At 38.7% G+C, this 20861-nt stretch overlaps 1 protein-coding gene across 17 annotated transcripts in view; it reads left to right on the top strand.

The window, feature by feature from the left end:
• PTPN5 (protein tyrosine phosphatase non-receptor type 5) overlaps window positions 1-20861 on the top strand; it is an 82520-nt gene that overhangs the window by 57816 nt on the left and 3843 nt on the right. For 15 of the 17 annotated variants that reach the window (XM_038180766.2, XM_038180767.2, XM_038180756.2 and 12 more), the window contains 7 exons: window positions 1580-1769; window positions 3441-3525; window positions 8044-8123; window positions 8599-8736; window positions 12110-12220; window positions 15860-16020; window positions 19204-19317. In XM_038180766.2, coding sequence (XP_038036694.1) covers window positions 1580-1769; window positions 3441-3525; window positions 8044-8123; window positions 8599-8736; window positions 12110-12220; window positions 15860-16020; window positions 19204-19317 — 879 coding nt within the window. The remainder of the gene's footprint in view (window positions 1-1579; window positions 1770-3440; window positions 3526-8043; window positions 8124-8598; window positions 8737-12109; window positions 12221-15859; window positions 16021-19203; window positions 19318-20861) is intronic. The other 2 variants (XM_072038557.1, XM_072038558.1) reach the window with 2 other exon arrangements.

Here is a 20861-nt window from a genome sequence, read left to right on the forward strand (position 1 = left end):
CACATGCTTGAGAAGCCAGACCTCATTTGGGGTTTGGAATATGCTCTGAGAAATTTAATTTACATCAAGCATTGGTCACTCTTCCTTTGTGTTTTTGTATTTAAACTATCTATCCATCCCTCTCTTTTTAATCCATCTTGCTTCTGCATCTATGATCTTTCTTCCCTCTCATTCTTAACCACCCACACCATTAATAGAGTAGTTGCTAGCTAAATTCAAACAGCACTGAATGTTACTCTTATGAAGAGACCATCTCATTTCCTCATGCTGAAGAATTATTCATACCTTTACATATGTAGCCTCCTCTACCCTAAAAGAACCCAAAGCATTTGTTATCAAATGCAGTTATTTTGGGGGAGGGATGTAGTACCTCTTTAACAGCACACAGGATGATAGGGTCAAAATATTTTTGAAAAGCACCACGAAAGAGTCAATGTCTACCACTAGTAGTCATATTTCATCCAAAATCATTTACCCATGACTGTGAATTACAGCAGGTGGCTGGCTGCACATGCTTTTGGAAAAACTCCTGAATCTAGAAAAAGGCTGTGATCCAAGTAACAACTTCTACCCATTTCTCTGTGAGCTGGTCATCCTCATGTGTTTACATGTTTTTTCAGCAGCTTCTAAAAACTGTTCCCAAGTAGATTTTTCCAGCTGAGTGAAAGTCATCAAAAATAGGTCTACTGTGTGGATATATAAACATTATACCTAGTACTTATTGTATGGTGTGATGTCATTAATACACTAAAGATGTTTAAATACGCATTCCCTGATGGCACTTGCGTCTTTTTTTGTCTGTGATATGTGAGATTGACAGAAGCTTTGGAATGCTTTAAAAATATGCAATAAACAATGCAGGCATTTTGGCTTTTTCATTTTGTTGTTGTGGCTAACTTGTATAAATGCCACTAAAAATCCTCCACTTAGGTTATAAACAGAGGGGCTCTTAACTCTTAAAACATTGGGACCTTCTTTATAACCTTCTCATGATGTACTATCGTTGAAAGAAAGTTTGTTGTTTTTTGTTTTTGTTTTTTTTTTAAACAGGTTAGTTGTTCACTGTAAAGGTTAGCATCTCATGTATTGATTCATGTTGAACTGGTAATGTTTATCCCAAGATTTTCCCCCCCGATGTTGTCTGGGCTACTAAGATATGGTTATTCAGTAGGATCTGGCCTAAAGAAACCTAGGACCAAGCTTTTCACCTGTGATGTTTAGAGTGTCCATATTCAGCCTTGTGATTTACACAAGTATGAAAACTTTTCCTCCAGTTGCCTGCTCAGTGCCTTTGATGCTTCCATTTAGGTGAGAAAATACAGTCACCTCACTACAGAAAACACTTTGATAATATTGGCCTTTGTATTCCAGTGCACAAAATGATCTTCAGTCTTGTTGAGACAAGAAGCATTGCCAATTTTTCAAAGGTAGTGACAATAATATACATAGCAGAACCAGATGGGTGCTTTTCTAAAGTTGTTGTTTATCTGTCATTGGGGCTGCATTTGTTGCTGACACATGCTGGTAATGATGGGGAAGTCCATCCCATTGTAAGCTAACTGATTGCTCTGTTTTGCAGGAGAGGTTCAAATGTTTCACTCACGCTAGATATGTGTACCCCAGGCTGTTCTGAGCAAGGTTTTGGCTATATTATGTCACCACGGGAACAGTCAGCTCAAGAATACCTCCAGACAGCATCAAACATTCTTACTGAAGAGGAACTGCACAAGAAAGCGCTGGATCCTTTCATACTCCAGGCAGAGTTCTTTGTGAGTATCCAACGTTTCCTCATAGGAGCATCAGGAAAATGGGATGTTGTCTGTATTCTATGAGCCTTGCTATTACTTTTCTGCAGGACCAAAATTAGTACATAAAAATTCCACTTTGATCAGTAAAACACTAAATGAAATCCCCAAATTAATCATCCTTTGAAATGGCAATGTCTGAAAGCTTTCAATGATCTTTTCTCTTAAAAACTACAGAATTGGTTCTGGAAACAACAGCAAAGTCTTGTTTTCACCAGTTTGTCTTTTTTTTTTTTTCTTTTCCTTTCCTCTTTTCTTCCTCAGCGTGCTACTAGTTAATGCAAAATCCAACTTCTTCACTGAAATATAGAAGAAAAGCCTAGTTTGCTATAGACACAGCTTCTTGAAATTTTGAGTTGCCTTAGGGATTAAATTAGTCCAAGTGCATGCTCTTTGTTGTTGAATGCTTGGCATGGAGCTACTTTCCAAGTTGCCTGAATGTTCTCCAGATGACTGAAGCACAGGATAGCTAGGTCACTCAGCTGAAGCCTTAGAAAGTATGTTGTACTGGTTTTTCTTCTGCACAGAAATTATTTAGCTGTAAACTGCTTTGTCTGTTGCTTTTAGGATTCTCTTAAGCATAGGATCTCAGCAGAGTGGAAAGAAAATGCTTTGCAACATTGAATCTTTTTCAGCCTGTCCCCTTTATGACACTTCAAGTGTCACTTGCTCTTGAGAGAGATTCAGAGATGAGATAGATTGGTCTTTTCTTTTTTTTTAAAAAAAAAAAAAAAAAAAAAAAAAGGCTGACATCATAACTTCCCAACTTCACTACCAGTGTGTCCAGTACTGGCCTCTCAAATTCAATGTGCTACAGCTGTGCTGACCATCTCTGCTCCTAAGCTCCATGAGCTGCTTCTCTGCTGAGGCTGATTTACACATCCCATCTTATCACATGTCTAGTGTCTCCAGTTGGTGGAAGGGTCTTTTGTTTGTCCCTGTCTGGCATTGTCCGCTTAATTGCAGGATATGAGTACTGGAGAATAAGAAGGTTCTCCTTTATTGTTTTCTTTAGGCTGTAGTGTAGAGAGCAGGTAATCCCTGAACACCTCTTTGCTGTCCTTGCCCATTGAGCTGTAAAGGGCAGTGAGCAAAATGAGTGATAAATGCTCCTGCCCAGCTCCATGGTATCAGATCAATGCAGCAACCTGTCATAGTGTGTGTCGTCATCTGTTGCTGGTGAGAGTCACTAGCAAATTACTTCCTTCCACCCTCAGGGAGGAAGAAGAAATGTGAGTCAGAATGGATGGCGTCTGAGGTCCATCGCTTTTGGAGCAGAGAATCTTACGTACTACCTTTTACTTAGTTCTGTGCCTACACTTGCAATTCAGTTCTAATAATATTAGGAGCTAACATAATGCTGTCTCGCATATTACTCAATGAATTAGTCACTATGAACGTTTTCATGTTAAGGATTTCAGAAAAGAAAGCCAGTGACAGTAAAAGGAAACATCAATCATATATTGGTGGCAAATTGCTAGAAGTACAGCACCATATGTTTCGTTTGACTTCATCACTTTGCCTCCCTCACAGGCAGGACATAATGGGTTTGGGATTTTTTTATTCCTTTTGTGAATCTAATAATACAATCTACTCTGTGGTTTTTTTGTTTGCTTTTTTTTTTTTTTTGAGCAGGAAATTCCAATGAACTTTGTTGATCCAAAGGAATATGATATTCCAGGCTTGGTGCGGAAGAATCGCTACAAAACAATTCTCCCAAGTAAGTATCCTGCTTTTTTTTTTAATCACTAATGCAGGGTGGTCTATTCCACATGCTGAAGGGCTTTGCACTTTGGTGTGTTTTCCAGGATACATCAAGTGGGCTGTCATTACCCTGTCCACTGGCTGTATTTATGAAGCAGCAACATAGCTTCAAAGCTAAATCAAATTTCAAAAGAGGTACAGAGCATGAACAACCTAAAATTGACAGAAGATCAGTAGCACTTAGGTTTTTTGAATTACATTGAATTACATCATTTGGTTCTGTTTAAAATTTCTACATGGGCATTTGGTGTGTTTATTCAGAAGCTACTTAGTAGTTTCTTTGATAAACTCCTTTAGAAGGACTGAATTCTATCAACGTTATTTTACTGAGCAATATATTTCTCAGAATCGTACCTCAAATGCAAACAGAGAGAAAGTATTGAAAACTGGTCTGATGGCATTAAGATGACAGAGAAAATCAAAATCTTCTGTTGCATTATTTGTAGCCAAGAATTGGAGATCCAAGAAACATTTTGTACAGGTTTCTGTATGTATAATTTTCTCCTATGTCTGAATTTAAGTTGCTTGAAAATGAATACATTTAGATGTCATGCTTCATTTTTGCTGTAAGCCGTTGTGGGAAGATGCCACCACTAACCAGAGTTAGCTATACTTGCAAAGCCCAAATGGTTCAGTGTCAGGTTAGTAAAGATAGGTTTAGAGAAGTCAAAAAAAGTCCTCAGCTATACTTGTCATTTTAGAAAATGAACCTTAGTTGGAAATGGTTCCAGGCTAGGTTTTATGCTTTTTTAAACCTAGATTTACAACTTTTTCAGCTGCAGCTAATGTTTCAATGTGCACAACCCTTTCGATGATTTTGCATTCCCCCTTAAACCAGAAGCATAAAAACATTCAGCCAGATGTTTTACGATTTCTGTGCTAATTATTGTGATGAATCATTCAAGTATTAATTTGCTGGTTTTGCTGGAAAGGGAAGATTGCAGAAGCTACTGCTGATTATAGAAGCCTAAACTGCTGGATTTTAAAGTGATCTGTCTATTCCACATTCCGTATTTAATGTGCATTTGAGAACTGGATCCATTTTAAATATCCCATTTTGTATTTCTAGACTCATAGTTGCTGCCATTTTTAACACCCTGTTCCTGAGATGTCAATAACTGCCAACATGCTACCATATATTTCTAAGAACGATCACACTCCAGGTTAATTACTTGCTGCAAACTTTATCTCAGCCTTATGGATATCTGTGTCAGCCATTGCTGTTGCTTTGACCTCTCTTGATAACTAGTTTCTACCCTACCATGCCTCCAAAGATTAACAAGCTTATTCCAAGCTCTTTATGATATGGGTTTTTTTTTTCTTGAATGAATTTTAAAACCACAGTCTCTGTGCAAAATTATGTCCCAGGCTGTGGCCAGAGGATGGCCTGATGTCTTTGAGGGGAGAAATGGGCTGACTGGGTTCATCTTTGTTCAGCTACCCCCATTTTGAAGGATACGGTGCTGATAGTAAAGAGGCTAGCAAGGAGTGCAAAAACTATACTTTTATCTCCTTTATGCTTTAAATCTAAGGATCCCAGTAAAGTGTCCATGCATGAAGTAGGCGAGGGAATTGTAGGCAAGATGAGGGAGAGTCCAGTCCTTTTTGGGTTTTGACCATCCACTGACTTACCAGTTTACAAGCTGACCAAATGTTGCCTGTGCTGCCTTGTGTATCCACTTAGTATTTCTCCAAGCTGCAGAAAGCACTACTGACAGGAACTACTGGACAAGCTGCTGCAGAGCAGGCTCAGGCAACTGATTATCCAAGGGAACAGCAAGTGCTTGATTACCAAACCAGAGTGAAACCCAAAATCGAAAACCCTAGAAATAATTAAAATTCCATCACCAACTGCATCTCCAGAAGCACTCTAGGCAGTTATTGTTAAAAGGTAGTCACTTTACATGATGATCAGTTGCTTGCAACCCTCAAGTTAATTGTAGTAAGTGAGAGACATGATAATAGTCTGTTATTCATCTAATTTGTATTTCATTTGTAGTAAATTCTTTTTGCAGATACTCACATTTCACTGTTGATAGTAAAATGGCTTAGAAGATGGCTTTCTGATGGCAGAAAGGTGTTTTTGGAAAAATGCAGAGCTAACAAGGTTGATGTGGTTATTTCATAAACATGAAGTTACTTATTTGCAATCTTCTATTTGGGAAAAGTCCTGTGGAATTTCCTGGAAAATTATGACTTTTCTTTAGGATATTTGAAGGCACTGTTTGATTATATGGAAAAGGCTCTTGTTACAGGATCCCAGAGGGTGGCATGTTGCGTGTCAGTCTCTTTGAATCCTTTTCTGAAGAGTAATGTCTAGACAGGCTTTCCTTATAATTTCTACACAGTTTTATTGCTTTTATGCCATGTTCAGTTATGCAAAACGTTTCAATAAGTTTAGCCAATTCCTCTAAAATAAATACAGAAAGTCCATAAAATAGATTGTGGGAAAAAATAGCTGACGTTGTTTGGCTTCTTAGAGATGCAGGCTACTACTGTGTTTTTTTTGTTGTTGTTTTTGTTTTTTTGTGTGTGTGTTTGTTTGTTTGTTTTAATAGATATAGTGTCTTCTTTAGCGTGGCCTATGCACTAGTTTTGTCCTGGAAGAACATTTTTTGTTAAGAGTAGGATTTGATTTAACTTAAATGTTTCTGTCTTGAAAAAATTTGAAATTAATGCCACAAACTCTCATGATATTAAAACGTTATGACTTTTGAAAAGAATGAGTTATTCTTGTTTATACATTTCTAAGAGAGGCTGTTTAACTCAGTTATGCTTCCTTAAAACAGTATAAATTCTTCTATCAACAATGCATTAAGAAGCTTCTCTTCTATGAAATAAGATTAGAACTGCTCACTAACATACTACTGTAAAAATGTAAATAGGTTAACAGAAAAATCACAAGCCAAGTATCGTAATTTGGAGTTAAAGAATATTATAACATTTTAATATTTGTGGCCACAGCAGTAATAGTCCACACTGAGAATTAACTCATGTTCAACTGCAGCTGAATACCAAAAAGAACCTTTGCTTAGGAGTCTGTGGCACTTAACTTACTTGATAGAGTTCTTCAATCCAATTTGTTTGTCCCTAGAGATTCACTATGAGCTGGACAATATAGTATTATGGTATTATTGCTGTTCTGAGAAGGGGGAAATGATGTAATCATTACTCAAACTTGAGCAGGCTCTGTGGATGACTGCATAAAACCCAGACAAAAGGACCTTAGGCAAGGGGCCTCACTAACCAGTACAGTAACATTTAAATAAACATCTGGCAAACGATGTCACCTTGTAGTGTAGCATTATCTCCTGTCTCATCATCTCCCCAGCACTAGGGAGATGAGCAAAGGAGAGCAGGAAGGAATTGTATTTCAGAGGAACTCGCTAGCTTCCATATTTCTGTTTTGCTAAACACCATCTCTGTTATTATCTTTGCTTTGTAGATCACATGATATTGTGACTTCATTATCACATAATAGATTATGTGAATTAGTTCTGTCTGAGGACAGTGTTTCATGCTGAGTCTGTTTATAGTACAGTAGGAACAGCTGTGTGTTTGGTCCTCTGTACTTGATCCAATATCACACTGTGTTTGCATATTTATTATTTTGTTCTGGTTTCTGAACAGTCTCATTTTTTTAATGAAGATGTTATCTGTGGTTTGTTTCTAATATTCCCCTGGTGATGCACTGTTAATGTTTGCTGAGGTCCTCTGTCAGAAGAATGTTTCTTGTGAATGATAAACTGGAGTACTGGTGATAATGGATGAATATGGGCCTGTGTAAGCTTGCATTAAAACAAGTAGAACAGCTCCCATTGACTTCAGTGGGAGCTAGACTGAGGTTCTCAGATGGAATCATGTTTTCATTTGTTGTCCTATTAAAACAAGAATAATGCTTCATAAACAGTCCCAAAGAGGAAGGGCCTCAAGTACTGAAATATCTTGTGCAAAAGGACTGTTTAATAACCTTCAATTTCTCCCCAGCCATTACATTTGTTAATAGCACTTCTCGAACTTTAGCTTATTGCAAGACAAAATGGAGGAAAAAATACTCAGCTGGCTTGCCTGTATGCAAGAAATATACGTTTATGATTTGGGAGAAAAAGCATTTGCTGCCATTAGAATAATGTCTTACAAGCCAGGATAGATCTATTCACCCAACAGACTGAGAAATAATTTTCTGGAGCAGAAAAGTTGATGCTTTCCCAGAGTTGCTCTGGGGTACTGACTGTAATAGGAAAAATTCAACAGGCTTCAGAGTGGGTAAAACTATCAGAGGAAGCTAAATGACCCCAAGTACCCTTCACCTTTCTCTGTATTAACATTTTAGCATGGGATCTTTCCAAGGCCACTGACATGTATTGGGATGGCCATGAATGCATCTAAATGTCTCGCTGTACAAACACCTGTGTCTTTCTTTCTCTCCTATCAGCAAATGATAAACTATTGCTCATCTCTTTACACATTTCAGATCCTCACAGCAGAGTGTGCCTTACCTCAGCTGATCAGGACGACCCCCTTAGCTCTTACATCAATGCTAACTACATCAGGGTAAGAGCTCAACAGTCCTATATGTTTGCCTAGCCTCTATCAGCCACTGTTAATGTAAACAAATTTGCAACATCCACTGGCTTTTAAAGGCATCGTGGCTGATCTGATTGCTCTTCTCTCCTGCTTACATTAACTGAAAACTAAATCTCAAAGTTCAATTGCACTGGTTCAAACCAGAGAAAAGCACACTTCTGCACTTCTTGATGCAAATTGCTTGTCAGTTGGCTGATCCGGGCCCTGGTAAATAAGCCTCAAAAAGGTTTGTGACCTAGCTAGAGTCACCTTGAGGCTATTGGACTCTCATTGCTGGAGTTATGAGACCATATTGTGCCTTTGCTCCATGTGCGTATGTGCAGGAGAAGGGAGAAGAACTGATGCCACGGTGTCTTCATTCCAACCAGCTTTAAAAGACTGAACCTTCAAGGTTGTGGTGGGCATCCCTGTTAAAACTGTTCTCTTGTTGTTTTGTTGGCAGGGCTATGGAGGAGTGGAAAAGGTATATATTGCTACTCAGGGACCAATAGTTAATACTGTCAGTGATTTCTGGAGAATGGTGTGGCAGGAGCGTTCTCCCATCATTGTCATGATTACCAATATAGAAGAGATGAATGAGGTAATGGTGTTACATATAGTCTGTATTTTTATCTGTACTCTGGCAGATATTTTTGGCACAGATGCAAAGCCTGCAGAAATAAGTGAACAGAAGTTAGTTCTCTGGCCTAAACAATCAGAGCTAGAATTAAATTCTTCAGAGTTAGAGAAGAGGTGAGCTGCTTTTCTTTCAGTTCAATTTAGTGAAAGTCTTGTTTTGCTGTCTGACTTAGCCTACTGCTGGTTCTGCTATTTTTTTTGTCTCCCTGCTGACCTGAAGCTTTTCCAAACCCAGCTCTATTTGCAGACATGCTTTAAAGCTGTCTCCAAAGGAATCAGAAAGAATTGTATTCTAGCCCTGTTTGTTTTAGTCTTCAACAACATCAATGTTTTTCAATCTTGCATTTATTATAGTTCATTGTCTATAGTCACTTCTCTGAGAGGCTGTCCCTGATTTGTGAAAGATAGTTACAATAATCAACAGCTAGAGCTGACTTGGGTATGGAGGCTCTTTTCCTCAAATATGTCCAGGAAATGCTGTTGAAATACTGAAATTAAGAAGCAGAAATTTTCTATTTACAACCTTCTGGAATTGGTACTTCTAGAAAGTAAATTGTTACAGTGTTTCTGGTAATCTGCCTAATGTTATTTTTGTTTGCAGTTATAAATACTGCTGCCCTGCAGCTGTTGATTACTAATTTACCTACTGCAAAATTTACCCCATAGCAGAGTTGCAAGAACTGTGTGCTTGGGCTTCAGTTTACAGGTCGGTAGCTGATCTTCTGTCACCTTTATTGGCAGAGTAGAATGTAGGAATATGGTCTGGGCCTGTGTTGAGCTCTGCATCCCCCTTCACCTCTGGCAGCAAAGTGTAGTAGAGAAATGGAAATGGTGTTTCCTATCTGCAGCAGCAATATTTGTCAAAGCTTGTCCCTGAAACTCAGTAGTTCAGCTGAGAGCGTTTCTTTTGGAGAAGACATTTCAGACACTTAAAAGACTGAGAATATAGTCATACAGATAGCCTGAAGTGCTAGCTGGAAGCTGAGTGCCCATAATTTTTGCATGTTCACAAACCTTTAGCTTTCCCCAGTTGTGAAGTAAATCATTTTAGACTGAATTTTAGTGAAAAAAAAAAATATATATATATATGGATAAGACAGATACAGAATTACCATGCTTTGCAACACAAAAAAAAATATATAATTGCAGCTGGCCAGTTGGACACATGCTCACAGGGCACTGCTGATTTAAAAAAAAAAAAAAAAGTTGCTAATCTAAATGTTTTGTTTGTACTAACATTTTAAACTTATGTCCTCACATCCGCTTTATCTCAGGCAGCATTGAAAGAATAACTTGCTCATTGATCAGAGTTGGCAGGTTATGGTGAATAAGATGTTGAAATATTGTGACATAGTGTACCCAAATCATTAAAGGACTTTGAGGTTTGAGAGAGAAAAAGAAGCAGAGGAAACATTGGTCCTGAATGATGTATTTGCTGAGAAGTTCTGCTATAGTTTTCATATAACAGGAATGTAAAATAACCTTTATATCTGAATTTTCTCTCATCCACACCGACAAAGTATTTCATCCATCATCTCAGTCTTGGAAAGGAGCACAGTGCAGTGGTGTTGCTCTATATGAGTGGAGCTAGCTACAGTCTCTATATTATAACAGAACTGTTGATTTTTTTCTGATACCTTTTGTATCAAAAATTAAAAGGTGTCGGGAATCTCAGCCGTAAATACAGGGTAAGTCCTTTCATGTGGATGTCTACTATATTCATTCCCTCTTTTCCATAATACATATTAATATATGAATAACAGGACTTCAGAATTATGTAGATTTAAAACCAAAACTTTTGTTCTGCCATGATGCTAGTAACAGAGGCTTTGTGTTCCTGCTCAATGCAACAACTTGGCTAATGTGCGTATGAAGAGCTCTGTATCTCAGCCCTCTGTCGCATCTAATCTGAACTGACAGACAGCCCACGGAAATGAGTGGGCAATCTTACTCCACTCCTTGAAGCAGAGCAACGTCTGTGCTATTGATAGATGCTAGCGCACTTGACAATTTTTACAATGGATTCTGCAGTTTAAGAAGAGAGGAAGTAAAGATGAGATCTGCGTAAATAATTTTACAGAGACACAGTGGGCCACATTCCCAGTGGGTTATTAACTGATGCGCTATACAGATGGAACAGCACTGCTTCTCCTACACACAGATTTTGACTCAGTAGCTTTGCAGAATACTTTTCTGTTGTTAGTCTTTATCCTGAAATGGAATTACTCTTGGTGGGGGAGGGCAACGCACACCTTTAACTCACTTCCTTCAAGACTGTGTGCTGCCATGTAGAAGAGAAAGCATGCAACCATCCTTTTCAACTGGGTCCGTCCAGCAGCAGGTTCTCATTCTCTTAGGATAACAAGAGGTTGTTTCTTGCTTTAACACAGGGGAGTCTTTTTATAAGAAACTGCCTTGTTCATGTCATTCCTTGTCCATGGACCTGTCCCTACACCGCATTGAAGTGCTTGTCTCTTCTTTTGCATATTGATTAGCTTAAAGAGCGATTGCATACAAAAAACACAATTGTTTTCAGTCCTTCCAGGACAAGAGTGGTTACAGATCCCCACCTACTTGTGCAGAGTATCAGTACCATGATGTAGATTTGCAAATGGACCGTGGTTTCAGCTTCTTTAATTGTCAGGCGATTCTGGCTGCATCTCTGGTTGTGTTTTGGCAAAATCAAACGTAGCAGTCTGATAAATCCCATAGCTATTGCTTCCTTTTTGTTCCTTATCTTTGATGTAAGATCCTCAACATCCATTTAAAGTGGATTTTGGTACACAAGTTAATTCCCCAAACATCTCCAGTCATGTTCTTTTGTACAAAAACCTATGCAGGTAATAATCTTATATTCAGAGAGCAATGGCCCTTTACCAAAAGTAGAAAAAAATTATTTTGTATTTCCGTATCCATTTATACACACCACAGAAATAGCGGCAACTAGTCTATATTGTGCTAATCATTATTATATTAAGAAAAGAATTAATCTGAACACATGGGCTATTAATAAACACAAGCACATTGCTGCTGGCCTTTCTAGTGAAACTTCAAAATGTGTATCGATTGCACAAAGTTAAATAAGGATGTGTGTATTTAAAAACAGTGGTTAGTCATTATTTGATTTGTGCATTTTTATCATGCAATCAAGCTGTTATGAATGCAGCAAAAATTGCCAGAAATGTGGTCCCTGTATAGAAATTGAAAATGTGTACTTATTATAGAAACAACCATCATTCATATTCATCTATGCATGCGCTAATCCAATTTCAGAGGAGTAAAAATGAACCTCCCTTGATGGCTGCCTGACTAGATGTATTTTATATTGCACACAGAAATGCACAGAATATTGGCCAGAGGAACAGGTCACCTACGAAGGAATAGAAATCACAGTTAACCAAGTCATACAAGCAGATGATTACCGTTTAAGGCTCATCACCCTAAAGGTAAATCATTCAAATGTACTTAAAATAGTTTTGCTACATAAACCCTTAAACAGGCCTTCATAGAGAGCTGTGTAGAAATATTTGCACAGTAAATTACTGTACAAGTATCACTTTTAACTACTGCAGTCATTATTGCTCTGTCCAATTCACCAACATACAAATACCACAATAATGTAAACAATCCAAGATTTATACCATATGCGTACAATCTGAAAACTTCCAGGCCAACTTCAGCAGTACAGAGTTAACTCAGTGGAAGAAATCAGTGACTCATTCTGTGCCTGTGTCTTCTGTGTTGATCGATCTCTTCAGTTACCAGCAACAGGACCCAAGGAAATGGCATGAAGATGCACGTTTTTGATTTTCTTATTAGGAAAAAGCTCTTCACTGAGAGGGTGATCAGGCACTGCAACAGGCTCCCCAGGGGAGTGTTCATGGCATCAAGCCTGATGGAATTCAAGTAGCATTTGGATGATGCTCTCGGACATATGGTTTGATTTTTGGGTGTTCTTGTGTAGAGCCAGGAGTCAGACTTGATGATCCTTGTTGTGTTGCTTCCAACTCAGGATATTCTATGACTGGTCACTTAGAGTGACATGTTAGTTCAGCATGATAGCATCTTACCAGCCTTTGCAAGTCATACTACAGACAGTGCTTGCGGAATAACCCACTGAACACTGTGATGATATTCTGTAGAATTCAAAGGCTTGTGTATTCTTTGGGCCATAGGCTTAGTCAAAGCATTACTGATTGCTAATAGGAATCTTTTACTTGCATGGAGTTTTACATATTTTGTAATAGGAGACACCTAGAAAACATTTAGATGGTATTTTTTGTCTATGTATGAATATTATTAGAATGCTGTCAGACTGCTAGATATCTCCAGTTGTTTATGCTTAAGATGACTCTTGTGCTACTAACAAGAAATGGAGAAGTTGAGAACTGACCAAAAGTCTTTTCATGGTTCTTTCCTGCCTTCAGTTTCTTGCAGTGGTTGGACTAGTGGTCTGCTTGTCATAATAGTGGTGTGGTAGCACTCCTGGTGTTCACAAGACTGACTTGATTTTGAAGATGCTTTAAGGAATCATTCACTCTAAGACATTAAAACTGCTGATGACCTTTATCAACACTTTTCACCACAGAATTCCCTCTGCTCATGTTTCTAAACATAGTATTTTTCCAGCTATTTGTCTAATTTTACATACCGGTAACCATTCTATCATCTTGTGGATAGGGAGTTTAAAGGCATATTTACTTAAGCACTTGGATGCTACTTAGTCTAAAATACCAGTCTTATTTTACAACTGATCTCATTGCTAGGTTCCTGAATCTCAAGCTATATGCTTTAATAAGAACCATCTATTTACATAAACTTAATACATATTTAATATACCAGATATACCCTTGACTTCAATATAACAACACAATTTCTTTCCAAGCTGAAAAAATCCTTCCTTTTATCCAACCACTTTCAAGTTTCTTCAGCCATATGCTAATAGGCAGAAAGCCAGTATGTGAAATTCCAGGTCTGGACGGAGTGTGGAAATCCTGTCACTCACGCTTTTTGTGAAAGCAGCAAGGAGAAAATCACATTCTCCAACAAGTGGGAAGAATATTTATAAGTGTACTGCAGACTTGCATTGACCTTAAATACTACCTATCCCAAACAATACAGTGCAGCAGCAAGAACAATATATAGCTTAATTCTTCTGGAATAATGATATCTCACAGAATTGGTCACACTTCAGTTACGGTGACAAAGCAATTTGCTCAATAAAAATCCTGCAATCTCTTCCAGAAGAGTTTCTTCAGAATTATCCCAAGTCTTCTCAGCCTCAAAGAAGCACCAGTGAAGAATATTTTTATTAAAGTCAAATCAAAATTATACAAGGTTCTACAAGCAGAATCGTAGAACTGGTAACAGCATAGAGAAAACTAAAGATATCCAGTGTTCATGCTTAGAAGTTTGGCTGTTTTCTGTTTCTGTCAGATGAGTGGTTTTATGTAGTGATTCATGTTTTTCTTCAGATGACTTTAATCTTTTACTTTTCTCTGAGTTTTATTGACAACATTTGAATTGCAATTTTCACGACCCACTTAAGAATACAGTGCTCATAACTTCTGTGGCTTACACATAGTCACATGTTGAAAGGCAACTGTGCATATCCATGTTTCAGAGCAGTGTTGAAATCTGATCTGGTTTACTGTCGTGAGCTCAAAGTGCTGTTCATGCCAGTTAGTTATCCTCTCTTAACCAGAGTATCTTCTGACAAGGGTAAATAATCTAGGGCCATGCTCTGTGGTACAGTAGTACTATTCTTTTTCTCAGCTGAGCTAGATGTACCCTTAAGGTTCCTGTGGCTGTGCACTTCAATGAGCACTTCAAACACAGCGTAAGCTGGAGCAACAACTAAATGAAGCCCGGCCTTCTTTGTCCAGCTCTCTTGTTTCCTACCCCTGTTCCATCTCCCATGTCCAATACAAGCATTTGTGAGAATGTGCAGTAACCCAAAGAGGGGAAGCTGATCCATGTGAAAATTAATCCTATGAGAGAAAGAGAAAAGATTTAACTAGATGACTTCCACAGTGCAGTTTACAAGTGAAGCTATGAAAAGCTTTGCCAACCCAGGAGAATGGTGGAAGGTGGCAATCATGTAGCACTTCTAACATACATCAGCTGGTAGTCATAGGGACTTAACAGCCTCAGTGACAGAAACTATTTCTAGATTTTTGCATCTCTTTCTTTAGAAAGAATCAAATCTGTTCTTTTTTCTACCTTCATCTCTTGAACTCAGCCAGACGTGTTTAAGGAAAGGTGGTGGAAACTAACACCTCAGATCCTGGACTTTGTGAAGCCATTTGCTTAGCCCTGTGCCAGTTGGCTTATGTAATGGCTGAAAGGGTAAGGCCAATTCCCTGAGCTCCATGTTATTGTTTGGCACCTTCAGGAATCAGGCATAAGGATGTCACTTTGAACACAAAATCAGAGGCACAGAGTGCTGCTTGGCACTCAGAAAAGGTAAAGACACATTTGCTATATGCTGAGAGATAGAGGCAATCAGAATTTGTCTCATGAAAAGCCCTGGACTGCAACTAGATGCAATTCCCATCTTCCAGTGTCTCTGAATCTGTCACCATGTCTAAGAGAAGTGACAGGAAACTGATAAGAGTCTGTCTGTCAGAAAAGAGAGAAAAATAAGCTCCCATCTCTATCCCTCATCTAGCTAGCTAGCTATCAAAGACAGAGATATGGCTCCTGGCTCTCTGTCTGTCAAATATATTATGAAAGCAATTATGTCACAAGTACAGCTCTGGTTTTGCTGAATGAATCTGTCAAGAGGGAGCAGACTGTTTTGCACACAGCTCTTGGCACTAAAAGAGCAGAGTACTTCGGGGGTGGGCGGGGAGGTTAGGTTTTTCTTCCTTTTTTTGAGGCAGTGTGCTGAAGTGCAGACTTGATCTTCAGAGTCCAGATTTATGTTGCTTTGCTCACCATTTGGTTCTCCTCTTTCTTTTAGCACTGATTTGCTTACTGCGTTCCTAAAGGAAAGCCAGGTTTCAGTGTGACTTTACAATTAAATTTAAAACAAACAAACAAACAAAAACCCCTTTGTGATGTTTATCTTAACTGGGTTGCAGAAAGGAGAAGAAGTCAGAAACCTGAAACATTACTGGTACACATCTTGGCCAGACCAGAAGACACCAGATCAAGCTCCCCCTCTGTTACAGCTAGTGCTGGAAGTGGATGAGGTAATGCAGAGTGCAGAAGAGAAGAATGCCCCAGTGATTGTTCACTGCAGGTAAATAAATGATGTATTCAACTTCGAAGGGCTCCTTTGCATACAGTGGCATACTGTCGTATTGGCCATCAGTCAGACACGTAAGAGATGTGGTCCAACTGCTTTAAATATTCTTGGAGCTCCTAAACTCAAGCTTTCTCTTTCCACCTTTATCATGCACATAGTCTGAGCTGTTGGTGGCTCAGTTACAAGTAATAAGTCTCATTTCATTTGTCTTACCAGAAATATATGTCTTCAGTAACCTTAAAAGGGCCATTTTACCAAAATGAACACACTGAATGAAACTGAGTAGGAAGATCATAGAAGATACGTGCAATCAGAAAAATAAGAACCCTTAACTTCAATAATAATATGTTTTACCAATAAGAAAAACAGAAGTTCTGGAGAACAAAAGCAAGTCTTGTTTTGCTAGCGTTTAGAAAGGTTAAATGTGATTACTTGAAAACAACAAGTCAGTTCTCAAAACAATTATTCCAGGTAAATTGCAAAAAACGTGATAAGTGGTGCAGTAGTACTGCCAGGATAATTTTCCATTATTTCAATAAAAATACGTTTTGATAAATGTACTTTGGGGATTTCTGTAAGGAATTTCACCTAATTTTGCATAACATTTTTTAGGAAATGACAGATGGTTGTTAATCAAAAGCCATAGTAAATGAGATATTATCATATAACAGGAGTGTTTGGTTTTTTTAAAGAGACTGGCACGAATGTTTCATATTCCAGTGTTGCCAAAGATCAACCTATAAGCAAATAGAGAGTAATCATTAATAGAATAGTCATAATCAGATCTCTTCAGGTTTATCTTGATTGTTTGATTTATTTACTTAGAACATGCATTTTAATGTAGCTACTGACAAGATCCTATGTCAGGAAAAAAATGGATATCATGCTTAGGGCTATGATCTCCTGGAAAGCAGGTGTCTCAAAAAATAACATGGAGGTTGCATTGGTTGTATATGAGCTCCCTGTATAACGCTGAAGATGAGAGGTTAAATGCAGTTCCGAATCCAGAAAAGGAAATTAAATAAGAAATGCAGAGTTGTCATTCCTTCTGTATGTAGAATGGGTAGATAATTAAAGTCTTATGTCCACTTTTCTGCCTCTGTTTTGGAATGGATTTTGAGAAACAGGGGAGAGTTCAGAGAAAAATAATGAATGGTTTGTAACAAGATCCCCTTTACCCTTGGATATCTGTATTTCTCAAAAATCTCATTGAAGAAGCATGGTGTTTGCTGCAGGTGAAGATTCTGACCACTGTGTCATTTGTGCTTTGCATATTTGCCTTGTCTTCTTGTATGGTGTCACGTCCATGATCTGGATATCATTTGGAGGCAATTAGGGCATTTTTATTTAAAAACAAAAAAACAACAACCAAACCTAAGAGACACTAGGAGGCATGGCAATAGGGTTATGAAGTATTTTATGTGATAGGTGGGGACCAGAGCCCTTTCAGATTATTCTCAGTTGCAGTCATTTTATCCAAAGAAGGAATTTAAACTGATGCCTCTAATTGAGAGTGGTATGTGCAGCAATCCATCAGTCAAGGCCTGACTTATGCAAGGTACTTGCATCTCCTTTGGCCTCTGTGGGAGGTCCTCAGTAGAACATAATCTGGTGGGTTTGGCCTTCAGTGATGTAAAATAACCCACCTTGAATAAAAAAATAAGTACAAGCCTAATCATGAAGCTATTCTTAAAAGCAATGTGAAGTTAAAGGAGGCTAGCAGTCTTGGTAAGGTCTTGTGGATAGTGTGGCAGTCTTAAAAGGATTATGACTTTTTTTCAGCCACTGACGAACTTGCAGCTTGGCCTGGGATAAGTATTCTCTTGGTGCTGTTTGTCTTTGAAAATGTCACACCCTCCCTTTGCACAACAATGAGATTTATGGATGGGAAGCAGCATATAAGAGATGCGTACAGTAGCCTATTTGATTATGGTATCAAATGTAAGGTGAGGGGCTTTTTTTGTCTCTTGATGTGCATCCATATGCATCAAAGAGTATTTTGAAACTGAAATGTACGAAGTATTGATAAACAAACTAGGAGATAAATTGAGACATGAGGCACAGAGTTTTAGGGACAAGGAAAAAGAAGTCAGGTAGGTACCTCCATCACAGTTATTTGACTATAAGACTGGGATTAGCTCTTAGGGAGTAAGATGGCCTACCAAACTTCCATTGAATTGCCTCAATCATTCTGTAATACAACTTAAAACAATTACAACGTAGCTGTTTTAGTTGTTGCTAATGCAGTTTCCGTAACAAGCATAAATACTGAATTAAAAAAAAAAATTATATACAATCAAAGAAAAACACTATTAGGAGTCAATCAGTAGCAGCTATCTGCAGACTCCATTATTGCTGGTACATTTGTTGCCAGTGTTTTTGTGTTATGACTTTAACACAATTTAAATGGAAGCAGGATTTCTTACAGTTGTGTCAGGTAATTATTCCTGAGGATGCTCACTTAATTATTTAACATATAAGAAGGGCTGTCAGCTTTTGCTGCATTGTTTTTTATAAGGTGATAAGAATTCACAGCTTCAGTAGCACTGTGCCTTTGAGAATAAAATCAATTCGGGTCATTAAGCAAGGACTGAGTTGGATACAGAGATATTCAGGAAAGGTGAAGCTTCTTTAATAGTGAATTTGTTGTATCCTACTCTAATTCAGAGAACTAATAGATTGCAGAACTGATAACAAATGGCACCATACTTATCATATTGCTGTTAGCTAAATTGAATTACTAAAGTAGGGGGGCTTTTTCATTGTACCTATGAATGAAAAATAGCTTTAAAAGAAGCTGTAAGGATTAAGAATCTCAAAGCAAAGGCTGCCCTCAAAGCAAGGGTTGATCTCAAAGCAAGTCTAACCAAGAAATACTATTTATATTCTTAGTTTGGCAAATTCAATGGCATGTTAGGTAAGACAGTATGTGGTAGTCTATTTTTTGGCACTGTGTGTGAAATAATCATGCTTTTAATGCAAACAGCTCATGCTGAACTGCTGAATCGTGTTGTCCTGTTGAAGCCATTCATATTCACAAGCACCCACTTGGCAGAGGTTGGAGGGAGGAAAGGAATAATGGGGTTTGACTGCTGGTTTTCCTGTTAAATGGGTGCCATGAAGTTCCAAAGCCCTTCTAACTTGTTCACTGCTTCTCTCTCCTTTTCCCTCCCTTAGTGCAGGCATCGGGAGGACAGGCTGCTTTATTGCAACTAGTGTCTGTTGTAAACAGCTGAAGAGTGAGGGCATAGTTGACATATTGCGAACAGCCTGCCAGTTACGGTTAGACAGGTAAGAAAACCTGTTTCTTTTCCAGAAAAAAAGAAAAAGAAAATTGGTAACCTTTCCCTTTACCTAAGGAGGACAAAACAGGAAGAGGGAGAACATTCCTGGAACAAAGTTGTCCTGTTCTAAGCAGTTCTGTCTTGCCTGTTGTATGAGAGCAGTAAATTTTAACAAACATCCCTAGCTAGGTTCATAGCTGGTATCCAAATCTGTGCAGCTGTGCAGGTTTGGAATGACCTTCCACCAGCAGAGGAGTTGGCCTCACGTTCATACAGATGCAAAGGATCAAAGTTGCACTTGTTTCAGAACTGTAGATCAGCTCTTTGCTCCCATAAGGAAAAGTGGCCTCATGTACTTGGAGCTGTGAGCACTGTTGGGAGGGCACTGCTGCTTGGGACTTTGTGGGGAGGGGGCGAGCATGCACAGGCTGAAGTGTTTGCAGACATATGAAAGGAGCTGTGAAAATCTCCAGAAATTCAATGGTTTCCAGTTAAGTATTTCTTAACACACCACCTTGAGTTTGATTATGAAGTAAACAGACTTGAATTTTGCACCAGAGATGTTATTTTTCCTCTCCCACTGGTTTCAAGTGCCATCAAAACATGTCTCAGTGCTCTCTCTAATGATAATGATAAATGTAGTCGGGGGAAGAGATGTCACGAAAAACATACCAAAGATTTTTCTGAGGAAAAAAAGAACCTCAACCCCACGCTGAACTTTATTTCAGAGGAGAAATTATGCTCAGTGGGAGGCAGAAAATGAAATGCTTGCTGCCCTGCTGAGGCTCTGATAGACAGGGACCTGCAGGGGCTTGGAGATTTGGCTATTTCAATGGATTTCAGGCCAAACAAGGAAAGACTTCTTAAGGAAAAAGAAAACCAAAATATGAATAGTGAGTGCTGGTTATCCATGGCCCTGTGAAGTATCTGGCTGGATCTGATATATCTTGTGTCCATGACTAGTATAACATGGGAAAATAGCCACACAAATGATGGTCAAAGACACCCGTTTACAAACATACTTGGCACAGAAAACAGATTAAAATACTTGCTTTGCTGGGAGAGGGCAACTGACAGTCATTTGTAGAGGCAGGAGAAGGGAGGATGCAACAGAGCAAAAGCAAGCCTTCAGGGGCCACTATTGCTGCTGCATACCTCTTGTTAGTGGGGTGGGATATGAAAAAGCCATTTAATCTCATGGGAGGAAATACTCAAGATGGAAAGCAGTCAAATCACCACCTTGCTGTAGGGAAACACGGTTTCTTCAAGGAGTGAAAAATCCCTTCATTCCTTCACTGATTCCCTTTGCAAAAAAACTGTGCTTTGGGCTTTGCACTGCTGGCCAACAGTTGGTCCTAACATAACACGGTACGACTAAGGAGAGGAAGTGATTGTTCCTGCATCCTTCCCGCAGTGCTGAGACACATTTGCTGTCCTTCCCCAGAATGCAACTCAAATTTGAAAGGTTCCTGTGGCAAGCAGGGGTGAAAGAGTAATATCTCTGTTCTGTGTCAAAGCCTGGACTGCAAGTACATGCTGTGGTATGCACGT

Source organism: Anas platyrhynchos, chromosome 5 (genome assembly GCF_047663525.1).
Source record: "Anas platyrhynchos isolate ZD024472 breed Pekin duck chromosome 5, IASCAAS_PekinDuck_T2T, whole genome shotgun sequence".
In the NCBI taxonomy this organism is placed as follows: domain Eukaryota; kingdom Metazoa; phylum Chordata; class Aves; order Anseriformes; family Anatidae; genus Anas; species Anas platyrhynchos.